Below are 18,845 nucleotides of genomic sequence, written 5' to 3'. Positions count from 1 at the left end.
TCTTATATACTTGTGCTATATTATATTATGTAATTCTCTAATAGAAGCTCTAGAGAGTTCCTCACTGATGCTTTAATTAGTTATATCATGCAAGTTAAAAAATAACAATTTTCTGTCGGGGGCAGTGGATCATGTGTGTAATACCAGTGACTCAGGAGGCAGAGGTGGGAGGATCACTTGAGGCCAGGAGTTTGAGACCAGCCTGGGTGACGTGTTGAGACCCTGTCTCTCAAAAAATAAGAAAAAGTAGCCAGACAGGGTGGTGCGTACCTATAGTTCCAGCTGCTCAGGAGACTTGAGGCAGAGGGGTCTTACTTTAGTCCAGGAGTTCAAAGCTGCAGTGAGCTATGCACGCCATAGCACTGTAGCCTGGGTGACAGAGCAAGATCTTGTCTTTAAAAAAGAAAAAAAAAATATATGTATATATATATATATATATATATATATATATACACACATATATAAATTTTTCTAACATACTCAAAGTACAGAAAATGAAATGAGTATTCATATATCCATTATGCAGAATCCACATTTGCTTCATTTTTTTAACCCCTTTGAAGTACTTTGAAGCAAATCTCATATCTCAAGTCATTATCCTTGGTTATTTCAGTATGTATTTGTAAAAAAAAAAAAATATATATATATACACACACACACACATTTTCTTAAATAATCACACTGTTGTCATACCAAACAAAATTAGCAATAAATTTCTAGGCATAGTATAATAACCAGTCCACAACTGAATTTTTCCCAGGCAGCTCAAAAAATATTTTCACACTTTTTTACTTCAATCTGGATACAAACTAGATCCATGCATTGGTTGTTAAACGTTTCTTAAACCTCTTTAAACTATTAGTAGAATGTCATGCCATTGACTGTTGGTGGGTCATTTATGTAGACAGACTTACATTTTCTGTTTTTTGTTATGCTTCTTTGTGGTGTTTCTTGAACCCCTGTATTTTCCTAAAAATAGAAAGGTCTGGAAGCTTGATTAGATTCCAAGTCATGGTTGGCATAGTATATTTCTCATCAGGAGGTATATAACATGTTTGGTTGTGAGTTCATGTGGTGACCGATGACTCCTGCTATTATAAAATTCCCCATCAATCTTTCATCTATTGGTTTTATTCATTGAAAATTGTTGCCGGAGTAGTTGTTTATTGGGGGTTGTGATATATTGATTTTCTAGTTCTATTGTTTCCTCCACATTTGTCAGTTGGAATTCTTTGGTAGATAACTTTTTCTCATTAATCAGGGCTGTTTGGATATTGTGAAATATAGTTCATAGAAAATGCAGGATAAATGTTTAATTCTATTTTAATTGCCAGTTTTCAGAGTAGAGTGATATCATTAATATTAAGTAATAAAAAATGTTAAAGAAATCTCAGATTGTTTGAATTTGTTAAAGGGCAAGTTTAAATCCTATTTTTAACCTATATGTGTTATTTTTTAAAACCATGTGATGAGGTAAAACAGAAAACAAATTTAGAATCTATTATTTATTTACCTAGTATTTAAAAGCTGTTTATATTTAATCTAAAGATTAGAAGTGATTAGGAGCTAAATTCACTAACTTAGTTGTATGCATTTTAGGAATTAAAGTTTAACAGAATATAATTAGTCATTAAAAACCTAACACACATTCAGGGTAGTTCTAACTTGAGGATGTTGAATGGCATTTTTGACTAACTAAATTGAAGGCTTTTTACTTTCTTAGGTGTGAAAAGAGAATTTGCCCAGAAATGGTGATATTCAACATTGAACTATCTGGATTTAAGCTACTTTTAGAGAAATATATTGGAATTATTGTGTGTGTGTGTGTGTGTGTTTTAATCCATCTGAAACCAAACTCTTTTATTATTTGTAAAGATAGGGTCTTGCTATTGCCCAGGTTGGTCTCCAACTCCTGGGGCTCATGCGATCCTCCCACCTGGGCCTCCCAAAGTGCTAGGTTTACAGGCATGAGCCACTGCTCCTGGCCTCAAAACCAAACTCTTGATTTCCAATCTTTATAGTCTTTCCATCTCAATGGAATTCAACTCCACATGGAATTCAGCTCCATATGAGTATTCAGGCCAAAATAATTCTCATCAACCTTATATTCATTCTCACTTGTCGTTCAACCCATGAGCATATCCTGTACTTTCATTTCCCACCACTTTTACTACCACCATAGACTAAGCCACTACCACCTTGCCTCCATACTTTATATACTTTTACCCTGCTACCCAGCAGCTAAAATGATCCTTTGAAAATTTGTCAGATAACATAACTCTTCCTCTTCAAAGCCCTCCTGTAGTTTCCTGTGTGATTTGGTCCTCTTCCCCTGTGCACTCAAACTTCTCTACCTTGACTCTTCCCTTTTGCCTTCTTGGGTCAGCACAGTGGCAACCTTGTTCCCAGAACACGTCAAGCACACTTGACTGCATCCGCTGTTCCCTTGGCCTGGAATGGTCTGTCCCGATACTCACACTACTTCGACACCTTCAAACCTGCATTCAAATGTCACATTCCAAAGGCCTTCCTAGACATTAGTCCTCTTCCTCCATTTAGTTGTTTTCCACATCTGTAACAAAGCCCAGGGCCACTAGAAACATACTTGTATCAAACTTAGAGTCAATGAGACAAAATGTCATATGCCTCTGATGTGTATAGAAGGATACATTACCTATTATTTTTGCCCAGAATGCCTTAACCTAACTCTAGGAATAACCAGGAAAAGAAAATAAGGGGTAACTACCTGGAATCATAAAACTTCATGAAAGCTGGGGTTGGTCACTTCCTGATTAAAAACTAGACATAATAAAATGTAATTTATGAACCTTGATTGGATCTGGATGTTGGGGGAATACAGCTATAAAGAACATTGCAGGGAAGTAGGGACTCTACTGTAGATCTGAAAAATTTCAAAAGAAGTTGGGGCAGGGGGACCAGGTCCCACCAACACCTGCCCGTCATTCACATTGCTGTTTTTATCTGCCCTTTCAGACTTTGGAGGCTAGCTAGCTTCCCAACTGGATTTCATCTTAGGTGTTACCTCAAGAGTCTCTCCCACTTATCAGGTTATCCTGGTTTCCACAGCACTGACTACTGCCTGAAAATTCATGTTAGTATGTTTCAGAGGGCAAGTGGCCTCCTAGATCAGAGTCTGGCTCTTCTTTCTACATTTTAACACCAGTGATCAGGGCTTAAAACTGTTAAGTTTAGACTAGTTTCCAACACCTATTTCAATTTGCTTTCTTCAATCACCAGGGGGCACTATAATCTGATTAGTATCTGCGTCAGGTTTTGGACATTATGGACTTTAAAGTCATCAGGGCACTAGCCTGAGCAAAAGTGAGACCCCGTCTCTACTAAAAAAAAATAGAAAGAAATTATCTGGTCAACTAAAAATATATATAGAAAAAATTAGCCGGGCATGGTGGCGCATGCCTGTAGTCCCAGCTACTCGGGAGGCTGAGGCAGGAGGATTGCTTGAGCCCAGGAGTTTGAGGTTGCTGTGAGCTAGGCTGTTAGCCCAGGCAACAGAGTGAGACTCTGTCTCAAAAAAAAAAAAAAAAGGCACTAGGGTAAAGTCTAGATAGCTAAATCACTGGATTCACATGTCCAAATGGACCCAAAAGTCACTGGCTTTTCATTAGTTTTAACCTTTAAGCTTTTTACAAGTGTAACCAACCAGGGGAGGGTGGCAAGGGACATTTCCCAACACTTCTAAAGTAAACTCAAATTTTAGGTTCTCTGGGGTAAAACAGGTTCTTCACTATTTACACGGCTATTCCTGAATTGTGAAAATTCTCCATGTTTTTTCCCTGTATTCCTCTATTCAATCTTGGCTGCCACGATCAGGCAGACAGAAAGCGCAAGGACATTTTTCTTGCATCTGTAGTGGAATTATTGTTTTTAAATATTGTTTTAACACGGATTTTGTCTTCTTTTTAGTCTTATGATTTCATCATGAATTATTTTGCTGTTTGGTTTTAAAATTTAAATATGTAGAGATTATTTTGTGCTAAGCACTATTCTAAGTGTTTTTATGTACAACTCACTATCTTCATACAAGGCTACAAAATTGATTCTAATATACTAATTTTATATATGAGAAGATTGAGGCACAGAGAGGTTAGTGACTTGCCTAAAGTTACCCAGTTTGTGGGTATCATAGCTGGGATTCAGACTCAAGAAGTCTGGCTCTGTAGCTCATTCTCTAAAATACTACCTGAAATACTTGACAAACTGTAGCATAAACTCCCTTAAAAGGAGCACCATAAGATTTATATTTTGTCCTACCTTGACTGAGGTAGAATTTTGTATTTTAAGTATATATTTAATATAGTATATATATCTAGAATATGTCTAATATGCTTTAATAGTATATTTTGGATGGTTCAGCACGTTGAGTTACTTGTGGTATATGTATGAGGTGGGAAACCATTCTAGGGTAGGAAGCATTATCCATAACCTCTTTAAACTGAAGTCATTGTTCTTTAGCCAGAGATCAAAACAAACACACCTATAGCTGAGCAAGTTCTACCGCAGCAAAGAGGACTACATCATGGAGAATGGTCTTGATTTGTCTGGTGATTAGGGGGAGGGTTGAAGGTAGTAGGGTATCCCTCTGGATTGGATGTTGTCAGGAAGGAAGTGTATCTTAATCTTACCTAGAAAGCTGGACGAATGAAGTAGGGTCAAAGCTGTGATTGGAAAAGCAGTAGCAGTCACTTATGTTAGCCAGGATAGAGGAGTGTTTGGGGATATTTGGTAATTTTTGTAGTTTGGACAAAGTTCATAGTTTTATCTACATTTAGACATGATTACAGAATAATTTTGTTTTTGTCTTGACCTTTTATGATCACACAGTGGCTTACAGAATAATTTTGTTTTTGTCTTGACCTTTTATGATCACACAGTGGCCTCATCTGTTGTTGGATGTTGATGTTCTGTGAAATTGTTTTATGTTCAGCATCTGTTCAGCCTATGTTCAGGGCCTAGCTGTGAGTGCCAGGTCAATGCCTACCTGTTGGACCGTATTTCTCGTTCTCACTAGTTTTTTCACAAGTAAACAAGGCTCATGGCAGAAGAAAACAAGTGAGGAAACATACATAAGCCAAAAGAAAAACGTTTAAACTACTTATGGAGAAATAAGAAGCAAGATTTAAACTACCTAGTATTTTATTAAATATCTTTGTAGACATTTTAATCCTTATTTGTACATAAAATATTTTTATAAATGTAGAGTTATAGTATTTATATATTTCTTTTTTTCTTTTAGAGATTTATTTTGACTATCATTTCATTGCCAAGTATGGGGTTGTTGTACCATACAGAAAGTTATGGTTAGGGTTGTTGGAGTTGTGACATTGTGTCATCTTTATAAATGTTTATATAGTTGTTAGTAATCCATATTCAGTAATCTTGTCTTTCTCTAGCCCTTTAAGTACATGTATCTTTATATGTATGTTTTTGTAAGTACACATAAATGTGCCATATAGCATGTTCAGTTAAGGAATTTACGGTTATAGGCAATAATGGAAGAATATAATTTTTATAAGCTAGATAAAGAAAACATTAGTATGTGGGTCCTAATGTTTAAGTATTAAGTACCTACTATTTGCTGTGAAGATAGAGAAAACAGAGATGATGATTTACAGAATTTGAGGAGTCCAAAGTGTCATTCATTATAAGCATTTCAGAATGTTAAATAGTTTCTCAATCTTTATTATAGTAATTGAATCAATATATCTATATATGACATCTGAAGAAGTTATGTAATAGCATTTGTGAGTTGATATGGCATTGTAATAAGAAATGACATGCTTTTCAACACAGAGTTTAATAAAATGATGATTAGCATTTAGTTTAAGTGCATATACTTCTTGGCAATGTCTTCTTTCATATATAATCTTCTTGAAATCTAGGTGGAAAGCAATACTTGTATGTCTGTGCATACCTAAAAACATAGATACTCAAAATAAGTCTGTTTACATTAGCTTATACAGTTTTACCTGTATTAGGTGAATTGATAACAGGTTGACAGCTAAGCTCTGTATATATTTAATAATACAAACCATTATATAAACACTTGTTAGGTGCATACTCATTTTTGTAAATACTTTCTTTCAAATCTTCATCTGAAGATCTAAAGCTTTTCATGTATCATTTATTGTCACAAGAATCCAATTGAAATAGAAATGTTTACTCTTTTTCTCAGGCATTTGTTAAACGTACATACATAGTTTTAAAACTTATCTTCTGTCCTTTTATCCTGTTCCTGCCCAGTTGTCATGAAAAAAATGTCCTTAACTCTTGCTTCTATTTCCAATTGAAATAGAAATGTTTGCTTTTTCTCAGGCATTTGTTAAATGTACATACATAGTTTTAAAACTTATCTTCTGTCCTTTTTTCCTGTTCTTACCCAGTTGTCTTGAAAAAAATGTCCTTAACTCTTGCTTTCACTTTTTCTTTTCTTCCTTTATTCTACTTGAGAGCCCCTAAAAGCTCTGAATTATAATTGGGTAAATAGAAGAGTTAGTTTTAGTGTCAAGTTAGTATGGAGATAATGTAAGTTACAATTTTTGAATAGACTTTGAGAACTAGTATTGCTAATTACCTGTTTGCTTTTTAAATATACCTTCTGAGCTGAGATCTAAAAAAGTATTTGAAGTACTTGACTTAACGCTCTTGAAAAGTCCCAAAAGTCCCATTTAGAAAATACTCTGGAAATAGCTACTTACCTCTTTATCTTCCTCTAATTGAGGTTGCACTTCCTTTTTTTAGCCATAGCATTCAAGTTTAAACTATTATACCTTGAGTGCTTAACACAGTGCTTAATGCATGTTAAGTGATCTTTAAAGTTAATATTTAAAATTGAGTTTTTTATAAATTGGAGAATTACTGTAATGTAAATTATGATAGATTACATTTGTATATTTAAACCTGTGAACATTATTAAGGACTTCTGTATGTGATGTACCATACTGAGAAGAGGGCAGTGTTCCCATCCTCAAAGACTTATCAGTTTGTTGGACATAGGGGAGATTATCTGTGTGTACACACGCACACAGACATAGGATAGATCATCTGTGTGTACATACATACACACATGCAGTGACTGCAGTACAAGACAGACTGTGAAATACAAGAGGTAGCAAAAAAGTTATATGGACATAATGAAGACTGTGAATAATTAACACTTTTGGATCATGATGTTACAGTAATTAAGGGCAACATGTTAAATATTAACATTCCTTTTTGTTTAAATATAGAATTAAAGTTTTAGACACGTTAGACAAAATGATATCCAAAGGTTCTTTTATGTTAAGAAGTAGGTATTTTCTTTTAATTAGTATTTAACTCATTATTTTCAAATTGTCTCCTATTCCTTAAAAATATAAAATTGCTTTTTTCTCCCATTTCTTTCTTTTTCTGGCAGCTATTCACCGATGGAATCACAAATAAACTTATTGGCTGTTATGTGGGTAATACCATGGAGGATGTAGTCCTGGTGAGAATTTATGGCAATAAGACTGAGTTGTTAGTCGATCGAGATGAGGAAGTAAAGAGTTTTCGAGTGTTGCAGGCTCATGGCTGTGCACCACAACTCTACTGTACCTTCAATAACGGACTGTGCTATGAGTTTATACAAGGAGAAGCATTGGATCCAAAGCATGTCTGCAACCCCGCCATTTTCAGGTACATTTAACCAAATTTTTTTTCCTTCTGAAAAATAAGAATATTAAGTTCCCTAAGGAACTGTCTTTTTTAACATTGCCTTTTCTTTCTTTGAGCACCTATCTGGTTAACTTAGAAACTTTCTTTCGTTAGGGTTTTATTTTCGTTTCCTAAAGAGAAAGAAAGAAATTCCTTTAAATCTGTAGTTCTCATTGCTGACTCTCTGCAGAAGAAAGGACTATGAGGCTTTGGGATTAACTTGCTGCAGAGAGTCAAGTCTTCCCCTTAATTTTTTAAAGTAGTGTTTGAATTGAAGTGTTGTACATTTTCTTATTGCCAATTGCTTATTAATTGCGCATATTTTCAGAGTTCTTGCTTATTATGTTTCTATTGTTTCTGTTAACACTTCTTTGGTTTTTTAAGTTGTTCATTATTCAATATATTATGTTTTCTCTAAAGAATAATGTCTTATATATGCTTGATCATTTCTCTAGAATTGCCAACTTTTAAAATTTTCTTTCTGTTTTTGAAAACTAGAAAATAGGCTTGATTTGAAAACAACAAGTTAATTCATAGGTTAAACCAACAGTTCTCTACTATTTTGGTCTCGTGAACTTTTTACAACTCTTTGCAGTTATTGAGCACCCAAAGAGCTTTTGCTTTAATATTTTATTTATATTTATCAATACTTATCATGTTAAATATCAAAACCAATTTTTTGGAACACGAGAAATCAAGTACGCATCCTGTTAGCCATCTGTGTGGTGACCTTATCACATATCATGTAGCCTCTTGAAAATTATACTGTACGTGCATGAGAGAACAAGAGTGAGAAAGGTAAATAACTTCTTCTGAAAATGGTTTTAACTTTATAAACCTCCTAAAAGGGTTTCAGGTCTATACTAGTCTCTGGATCTTTGGGTTATATATTTAGAATTGTTAAGTAAGCACACTGATAAAAATGGAATATATCAGTATTACTTACCTATTGTATGCCTGTATCAAACAATACTTTAAAATATTTTGGCATAAAAATCTGTTCAAACCCTACTATTTAGCAATCAGGTATATTCTCTTATTTTACATGAATATACTTTTTAGATGTGTTGAAGGACCCTGATGAATAAATTTGTTTGCGCTTTTGTGTCAGATTTTTTTTTTGTGGTCTTTAGGGTTGCATATATTTATTTATAAACCCTCAATCTTATTTACAGTGGTTGAGAAATACCTGTATAACAGGATTAAAAATGAATAGATTAATAAATTAAACCAAAGAAAAAGCTGGAGTTAGATTCAGATACAAAAATATGTTCTATAAGGATGCTAGAGAAGCATCACATGAGTTTCCTTACAACTAAAGAAAAGAGAAAAAAATTAGTTTTAAGCCTTAGTATCTAAGGCCAGGTGCTCAAGCCTGTCATGCTGGAACTTTGGGAGGCCGAGGCAGGGGGTCGCTTGAGGCCAGGAGTTTGAGACCAGCCTGAGCAAGAGTGAGACCCCGTCTCTACAAAAAATAGAAAAATCAGCTGGGTGTGGTGGTGCACACCTATAGTCCCAGCTACTCAGGAGGCTGCTGCAGGAGGATTGGTAGAACCCAGGACTTTGAGGCTGCAGTGAGCTGTGATCATGCCACTGCACTCCAGCCCGGTGACAGTGAGATCTTGTCTCAAAAAAAAAAAAAGTCTGTATCCACAAACCTTTCCTCCCACACACTCCTGTCTTCCCACTGAAAAATAGGCCCCTGCTCACCCCAGTGACCAGGATCTGCAAGCTGCAGAGTTTTAGTGCCTGTTTGGACTTTCATGAGCAGAGATGGCAGTAAAGGCATCAACATGAAAAGCTACTGAGTCTTGGTGTTCTCATCTAGTATATGCAAGATAATGGCAACATTATCATCAGTTAATGGCTTGTTTGTGTGTGAATGTGAAGCCACCAGAGAGAGCACCTACAGGAAGGCCTTGGAATCGTATTTCAGTACTCCATGGTACTTCCCTCCTGCACTTCTCCCCAAAGCTCTCATGATAAGGAGTCCCTCATTGGCTATTGCATGACCTCCCAGGACTCCCACTGAAGTCACTCAAATTATAGAAGGTGTGTGCAGCATCTATATGATAGCAATAGGATCCAGGCATCTGCAAGAGAAGACCAAGCTTTGTCTAAAGAGGAGGAGATAGAAACTGAATCAGATGGGGAGGTAGAATGTGCCCTGAGCAATATGAAAATCATTGAGGAGCTCCTTGAGTACTTTGCAGAGACCAAGAGGCAGTGAGAAGAGCAGTGATGGTAACAGCAGCAGTGGCGGCTGGACATGAAGCACCTGGACGACTACATACATGTCGACCACCACGTGTACTACAATACCCGCTGGTCAGTGGAGCTCCTGTCCTAGAGGCCTGGCAAGCTGCACCAAGCTGAGATGAAATGGTTTCACTGGAACAGTGCCACCAAGATCCAGGCAGTGGAAGCTGCAGTGCAGCTGTGCTTGATAAGTACTATGATAGAAAGCAGCCTAAGTACTGGTCAGTTGTTCCCCTAAAGTTCTAAGCCCTGGGCACAAGGACCCCTGGGAATGCTTTCTGAACAGGATTCCCAGGCTCTCACCCCTTTCCTTTTGGATATACTCTCTTCATCTGTATGTTTTCTCAGGGAAAGAGGACTTTATACTGAGAAAGAATCATGTTCACCAAAGTCCCAGTGGGTCTGTTATAGGGGTGGATATAATATGTCAGCCACTTAGAAGTTGGCAGGACTTATACTGTTGCCAGCATGAGAAACTTTATATAAAATGATAATTTTGTATATATTACACTAGTTTTTGATGTCAGTAATAGCATTCAGTGTATTAAAGTTCTTGCCTAGAGATAACTGAAAGAAAAAATATCCAAAAGATTTAAGAGAAAAGTTGCTTAAGGCTAATACCATTTTTACTGGTTTAGTAATTTTTTAATTTACATATTATTTATTTTTATTTCAAGATACTAAGGGAGTGCAAATGTTTTAGGTTAGTTACATGGATCGTTTTTGTAATGCTTGAGTCCTGGTTATAGGTGTGCCCATCACCCAAATAGTGTTTGTAATACCCATTAAGTTGGTTTATTCTCCTACCCCCACTCCCCCTGATTGCTTTCCACTGAGTTTTACTTCCCTCTGTGCACCTTGTGTGCTCAGCATGTTGTTCCAATTTAATAGTGAGTACATGCGGTGGTTGCTTTTCCATTCTTGCGATACTTCACTTAGAGAATGGTCTCCACTTCCATCTAGATTGTTGCAAAAGGTATTAATTCATCTTTTTTATGGCTGAGTAGTACTCCATGGTGTACATATACCACATTTTATTAGCCCACTCATGAATTGATGGGTACTTGGGTTGCTTCTGCATCTTTGAAGTTGTGAATTGTGCTGCAATAAACATTCCAGTGCAGGTGTCTTTTAATAAAATGACTTCTTTTCCTTTGGGTAAATACCCAGTAGTGGAATTGCTAGATCGAATAGTAGGTCTACTTTTAGTTCTTTGAGGATTCTCTGTACTGTTTCCATAGAGGTTGTACTAATTTGTAGATCCACCAACAGTGTATAAGCATTCCTTTCTCTCTGCATCCACACCAGCATATGTTGTTTTTGGGCTTTTTAATAAGAGCCATTCTAACTGGGGTAAGGTGATATGTCATTGTGGTTTTAATTTGCATTTCCCTGATGATTAGTGACGTTTTTTTCATGTTTCGAGACCATTTTTCTTTCCTTTGAGAAGCATCTGTTCATGCCTTTTGCCCACTCTGTGTTAGGGTTGTTTGTTTTTTCCTTGTTGATTTGCTTGAGTACTTTGTAAATTCTGGTTATTAGCATTTATTGGATGTGTAGCTTGTGAATATTTTCTCCCATTCTGTATGTTGTCTGTTTGCTTTCGTGATTGTTTCCTTAGCTGTGCAGAAGCTTTTTAGTTTAATCAAATCCCATTTATTAATTTTTGTTGTTGCCATGATTGACATTGGGGTATTTTTCATAAATGCTTTTCCTAGGCCAATATCTAGAAGAGTTTTTCCTACATGTTCCTCTGGAATTCTTATCGTTTCATGCTTTAGATATAAGTTTTTTATCCCTCTTGAATTAATCTTTGTGAGTGGTAAGAGGTAGGGGTCCTGTTTCATTCTTCTGCATGTAGCTATCCAATTTTCCCAGCACCATTTATTGGATAGAGCGTCTTTTCCCTAGTATACATTGTTGTCTGCATTGTCAAAGATTGGTTGGTTGTAGGTAGATGGTTTTATGTCTGGGTTCTCTGTTCTGTTCTGTTCCATTGGTCTTTTGTACCAATACTGTGCTGTTTTGGTTACTATAGTCTTTCACTATAGTTTGAAATCTGCTAATGTGATGCTTCCGGATTTGTTCTTTTTGCTTAAGATTGCTTTGGCTATTTGGGCTCTTTTCCGGTTCCAGCTGAAGCATAGAATTATAATATTTTCTATGAAATATCTGTGAAGTCTATGAAGTATGGCTCTGGTAACTTAATGGGGATTGCGTTGAATTTGTAAATCATTTTGGGTGGTATGGACATTTTAACAATGTTCATTCTGCCTATCCATGACATGATATTTTTCCATTTGTATCCTCTATGATTTCTTTCCTCAGAGTTTTGTAGTTTTCATTGTAGAGATCTTTCACTTCGTTGGTTAAGTATATTCCTAGATATTTTATTTTCTTCGTAGCAATTGTGAATGGTAATGAGTCTTTGATTTTAATGGCCCATGTAAATCCCGCACTTTCCTATGGTATACATGGATATTCCTGAACTGTCTTTGATATACCAGATTTAAACTTATAGTTAAACTGGTGGCAGTGGATACCATCTGCCGGTCAGAAGTTCAGATTCACATGATTCTTATCTCCTTTTACTCTATAGTCAATGATAGAAACTGGACACCTGGGCCAGTTTTTTTCTCTTTCACTGATGGTTGTAGAAAGTTATGGCATCAGATGCCATGGTGCCATGTTGAAATTCTGTATTAGGCGGGATAGCTCTTTCACTAAGAGTACATTATGGAGCCAGATTGTCTCAGCTTTATGAGGTGTGTGAATTTGGGTATAATACTTAATTTTTTGTGTCTTAATTTCCTCATCTTAAAAATGGGTGTGATAATAACACCTACCTCTACAGTTGTTGTAAGGATTAAATTTGTTAATATATGTAAAAACTTGGACTAATACCCGCCATATGTTAAGCAATGTGTGTTAGCTTTTATGATAATGATAATTATTTTTCTCAGAAGACTTCTCACACTTTATCAGACTTCTGCAGAGCTTCTAACAAATTGGACATTAGCTAAAAAAACTATTAAATGTTACTTAGGCAAATTGTCATAGATATTACTAATCCATTGGCTTTATTATGCTTTTAGAAGCATATTTTTTGAATTTTAAAATTCAAACAGATCTTTTTTGCTTTTAGTACTATTTACTTTGGTATATTGTGTTCCTTAAGGTATAGGAAAGCAACATATGGATGTGGCACAGCAAATAATTTATTGCCACTAACCCTCCCCCCTTGTTCATAACAGAGAATACTGACTAGTCCTGGGAATCTTTCCTGCTGAACCTGGATGAAACCTCAGAATCTTTCCCATCTAAGCAATTACACTACCTCTTTGGTCTCTTGGGTACAGATTTATTTTGTCTTTTTTGTGATTTTAACTACCTTGAAGATACCATTTTATATTAAAAATCCAAGATTTTATTTTTTTTACTAGTACTAAAAATATTAGTAATAGATATGTTGTAATCCTGTTAATAATTGTGAGGATTTATACATGAAAGATTTGAGAAATGACATAATAAAATGATGATGATGGTCACTTATACTGATATATAGCTCTTATAATATAAGCTGGGCACTGTTCCAAACACCTTACATATGTTAATAAATTCAACCTACAACAGCCATAAAAGATAGGTAATATTATAATCCCACTTCAATAGATGAGAAAACTAAGGTGCAAAAATTTAAAGTAATTTGCCAGTGATCACATGGCTAATAAAAGCACATCCTCAAAGAATACTAATAATGAGTAACTGAACCATTCTACTTTCTCATTGAGAAAAGAAAGTAAAATGTAAAGAAAAATAGTTAAGTATTTTTATACTACTTATAAAAAGTGAAAATTTGTAGATTTGAAGTAAATAAAAGCAAGAAAGTGAATGTAGACTTTTTTCTATTTTTGATTTCTCACTATTTTACATAATTAATTGTTATTAAGCCTACTGTAGGGTTTCTTTTTAACAGGAAAGATTTTCATAGTTGATCTTTTTAGGTAACCTCAAGTAGAAAAAAATAGGATAATTTTAATTTTTAACCAGGAACACTAAAGGTTTGTTAAAACTGACTTTGGTATTTGATGCAATGCCATAAATATGTTTATAGTAATTGTTCCCTTTTCTGTACTTTTAGTACTCATTTAGAATATGTGTAAGTGTAACTAATGAACTCATATACACACTTCATAAAAAATATACATTGCTAGAAATCAAGCATCAATACTTTCGATTAAATTCTGTGACAGTTGGCTTACAATAAGTGATATATTGAATTGCACAATTTTGAAGAGAAGAAGCAGAGTACAGGCTGAGAAAGGAAACAATAAAAGATGACAATAAGGTGTGTGATAGGATATGATTAGTTGACATGAGTAGTAACATTTGCTCTTTATTTTGCTATTAAATTTCTTTCAATTTGTAATTTTTTATGGCATATTTAAGTGTTTAGCTGAGCAGGTTTTGTTAATCATTATAAAACAGAAAATACAAAGAGAAAAGCTAATTGAGGAAAAGGCAACTTTGAATTAATAAAATGTCTGAATCGTAAATGATCTTAAATAGGAACGTGGTTTTATTGTTTTCAAATAGTGACATACTTTTTAAATATCAAGTAACCAAGTGAATAAATGATGGCTGTGGAGCCCCAAGAAGAGGTTGGAGAGATAAACTTGGGATGACATGCTTATTTAGCTTTTCTCCTTCTATAAAATGATTTTTATTTATCTGTGATAAAAAAGAATTTTTGATTTATTAATTAATGGGGCCTTATTACCAATTTGGGGTTAGTTGGATGTCCCGTTTTGATCCATTGTTATGACCGTTAGTGTTTGAATATAGTCATGAACTTTCAAGAAGCTGTTGATTGTTAGGTCAGCCACTGATCTGGACTGATTGATCACAGCTTCAGTAAATGTTGATTGAGCTTTAGATCAAAGTCCACAGTACTCTTTTGTTTTGCCTTGTTGAGCCATAGCTATATGCCTGTATTATGATTATGATCGAGAGTATCTGCTTTGAATATAAAAGGCATATGTTTATGTTTGATCTAGTCTTGGGGAGGAAGAAGAATTCAAACAGTTCCTGCTGTCCCAGTAATTCACAGTTTGTGACAGACGATAATCATGGGCGAAAAAAGCTAAATAGTATACAAAACACAGAATAGGTTTTCAGAAAGGTAGGGTTGTTGATTGTGGGTATACTTGGGAAATTTGGCAGTGTTTCACTGAGATTACATTTGAACTGAAATTTAAAGAACGAAGCAAAGCGTGGAGGAGGTGAAGGGAATGTTATAGGTAAAGACAAAGAGTTATACTAAGTTAAGGAGTTGTACTAAGTTAATGCTTAACTGGTAATTTCACTTATGGAAATTAATTATGACGTGTTTTATTTGAAGTTTTTAAAAGCAATCAAGTGTTGCTGAGGCCTTTAGAAATTTTTAAAAAATCAAAGGTGTTTAGTAATTTTTTCAAATTTCTCCTCAGGTATTTCTCAAAAACTCCCCGCTTGTTGGGAATCCTAGCTGAAGTTTAATTAAGAATCACCTAGTGACAGACATAGTGTAGTTTGTACAAAAGAAGTGTAGTTTCAAACTAATTGTTGCATATTTATCAAAAAGCATGCTGAGGGCACTGTAGTGGAACTGGCACACTGTGTTGCATGAAAAGTTGGTAATGTTCCCTCTTGGAAATCAATAGGGTAATATATAATAATTCATAAAAGAAAGTTATATGCTGTGTTCCTGGCAGCAACAATTAGAAATCTCTTATATTCATGTATAATTAAGGTACATCAACACACAAATGAGTATATGATACTATTGAAATGATAATTTTGAATATAGTCTAATTCATGCGAAACTGATGCCGGGCTAAGAGGAAAAAATGAGTGTAAAAACTGCTTAGCTGTGGCTATGATCTGGCAATAATTTGCTTATGTGAAAGCTCAAAAGGGGTATGTAAAAATGAAATAGTATTAGAATGGTAGGATTAAGGATTGTTTTTCAATTTCAATAATTTTTTTTATTGTTACAATATCTTTAATTTTAAAAAGCTTCCAAGAGGGGAACAGTTAGTATTAGTGGACATTTGAGGAATTCTCTGAAGTCTTGAGATTTTCAAACATTTGGCTTCAACAAGTATGGTATTTTAAAGCAGTATTTCCCTTCATGTTACTATAGTAAAATCTCACTTATTGAGACTAGGTAGAAGGATGATTCTGTGATAGTGAATCAGAAATCTTTAAGTAATTTTTTATTATCTTTATATGTAAACCTAAATTAATGGTTTATTAAACAATGCTGTTACCTTAATGAAGAGATTTTCCTTTTAAAGAATTTTATTTTTTAAGAGCAGTTTTAGGTTTACAGCAAAATTGTGAAGAAGGTACAGAGATTTCCTATGTACTCCCTGTCCCCACACATAGATGGCATCTCCCATTATCAATATCCCCCATCAGAATGGTACATTTGTTACAATTCATAAACCTACATTGATGCATTATTATCACCCAAAATCAATAGTTTACATTAGGATTTACTCTTGGTGTAGTACATTCTGTGAGTTTGAATACAGAGTATTTTCACGGCCCTAAAAATTTGTGTTCTGCCTGTTCATCCCCCCTTTCCCCTTAACCCATGGCAACCACTGATCTTTTCACTGCTTCCATAGTTTTGCCTTTTCCCCATTTCATATAGTTGGAATCATACAATATGTAGGCTTTTTAGATTATCTTCTTTGACGTTAGTAATATACAATTAAGTTTCCTCCATATCTTTTCATGGCTTAATGGCTGATTTCTTCCTTCCTTCCCTTCCTTCCCTTCCCTTCCCTTCCTTCCCTTCCCTTCCCTTTCCTTCCCTCCCCTCCCCTCCCCTCCCCAGGCAAAGTGTAATGGCGTCATCATAGTTTATTGTATCCTCATATTCCTGGGCTCAAGCTGCAATTCTCCTGTCTCAGCCTCCTGAGTAGCTGGGACTACAGGCGCATGCCACCACACCTGGCTAATTTTTCTATTTTTTCATAGAGATGTGGGTCTCACTCTTGCTTATGCTGGTGTTGAACTCCTAAGCTCAAGCAATCCTCCCACCTTGGCCTCTCAGAGTGCTGGGATTATAGATGTGAGCCACCGTGCCTTGCCAGTTTATTTCTTTTTTAGTGTGCTGAATAATATTTCATTGTTTGGATATAACAAGTTTATCCATGCACCTACTGAAGGATATATCTTGGTTGCTTCCAACTTTTAGCAATTATGAATAAAGCTTCTGTAAACATCTCTGTGAAGTTTTTTTGTGTGGACATAAGTTTTCAGCTCCTTTGGGTAAATGCTAAGGAGTGTGATTGCTAGATCATATGGTAAGAGTGTGTTTAGTTTTGTAATAAACCACTAAATTGTTTCCCAAAGTGGCTCTGCTGTTTTACATTCCCATCAGCAACGAGTGAGAGTTGCTCTTGTCAGTGTTTTTGATTTTGGCCATTCTCATAGATGCATAGTGGTATCTCATCATTTTAATTTGCATTTTCCTGATGGTATATAATGTAGAGTATTTTTTCATGTGCTTATTTGCCATCTGTATATCTTCTTTGGTGAAGTGTGTTTTAAGGTCCTTGGTCCATTTTTTAGTTGGGTTGTTTGTGTTCTTATTGCTGAGTTTTAAGTGCTATTTGTATGTTTTGGATAACATTTATTGGGTATGTGTTTTGCAAGCTTTTTTTTTCTAGTCTGTGGCTTCTTTTCATTCTATTGATAGTGTCTTTCACAGAGCAGAAAGTTTTAATTTTAATGAAGTCCAGTTTATGAATTTTTTCTTTCATGGACCATGCCTTTGGTCTAAGAAATCATCACCAAGCCCAAGGTCATCTAGATTTTCTCCTGTGTTATCTTCTCAGAGTTTTAAAATTTTGTATTTTACAATTAGGTATATGATCCATTTTGAGATAATTTTTGTGAAGGGTGTAAGGTCTGTCTAAATTCCTTTTTTTTTTTTTGCATGTGAATGTCCAGTTGTTCATCACCATTTGTTGAAAAGACTATCTTTTCTCCATTGTATTGCCTTTGCTTCTTTGTCAAAGATCAGTTGACTATATTTATGTCTATATCTGGGCTTTCTGTCCTGTCCCTTGATCTGTTTGTCTGTTCTTTGGCATATACCACATTATCTTGATTACTGTAGCTTTATAGTAGGTCTTGAAGATGGGTAGTTCAATTCTCCAACTTTGTTCTTCTCCTTCAATATTGTGTTGGTTATTCTGGGTCTTTTGCCTCTTCATATAAAATTTATTTTAAAATTTTTTTATTAATATATTTTAATTGAGAAATAGTATTTATCTTTATGAGGTACAATGTCCATATAAACTTTAGAATCAGTTTGTCAATATCCACAAAATAACTTGTTAGAATTTTGATTGAGATTGCATTGACTCTATAGATCAAGTTAGGAAGAACTGGCATCTTAGACTGTCTTATCCATGAACGTGGAATATCTCTTCATTTATTTAGTTATTTGATTTCTTTTATCAGAGTTTTGTCATCTTCATATAGATCTTTTACATATTTTGTTAGATTTATACCTAAGTATTTCATTTTTGGAGGTGCCACTGCAAAAGGTATTGTGCTTTATTTTCAAATTTCACTTGTTCATTATTGATATATAGGAAAGTGATTGACTTCTGTGTACTAAACTTGTATCCTGCAAGCTTGCTATAGTTACTTATTCCAGGAGGTTTTTTGGTTACTTCTTTTGGATATTCTGGGTTGACAATCATGTTATCAGCAATTAAAGACAGTTTCATTTTTTCCTTCCTAGTCAGTATACTTCTTATTTCCTTTTCTTATCTTATTGCATTAGCTAGGACTTTCAGTACAGTGTT

The 18,845-nt window shown here is 34.9% G+C and overlaps 1 protein-coding gene across 1 annotated transcript in view; it reads left to right on the top strand.

The window, feature by feature from the left end:
• Positions 1–18,845, top strand: part of ETNK1 (ethanolamine kinase 1) — a 67,424-nt gene that overhangs the window by 13,950 nt on the left and 34,629 nt on the right. The window contains exon 2 of the mRNA XM_045554203.1: positions 7,436–7,695. Coding sequence (XP_045410159.1) covers positions 7,436–7,695 — 260 coding nt within the window. The remainder of the gene's footprint in view (positions 1–7,435; positions 7,696–18,845) is intronic.

This window comes from Lemur catta, chromosome 6 (assembly GCF_020740605.2).
Source record: "Lemur catta isolate mLemCat1 chromosome 6, mLemCat1.pri, whole genome shotgun sequence".
NCBI lineage: Eukaryota > Metazoa > Chordata > Mammalia > Primates > Lemuridae > Lemur > Lemur catta.
Note: the sequence above shows the minus strand (reverse complement) of the source record. Positions and strands in the feature narration are given on the sequence as shown.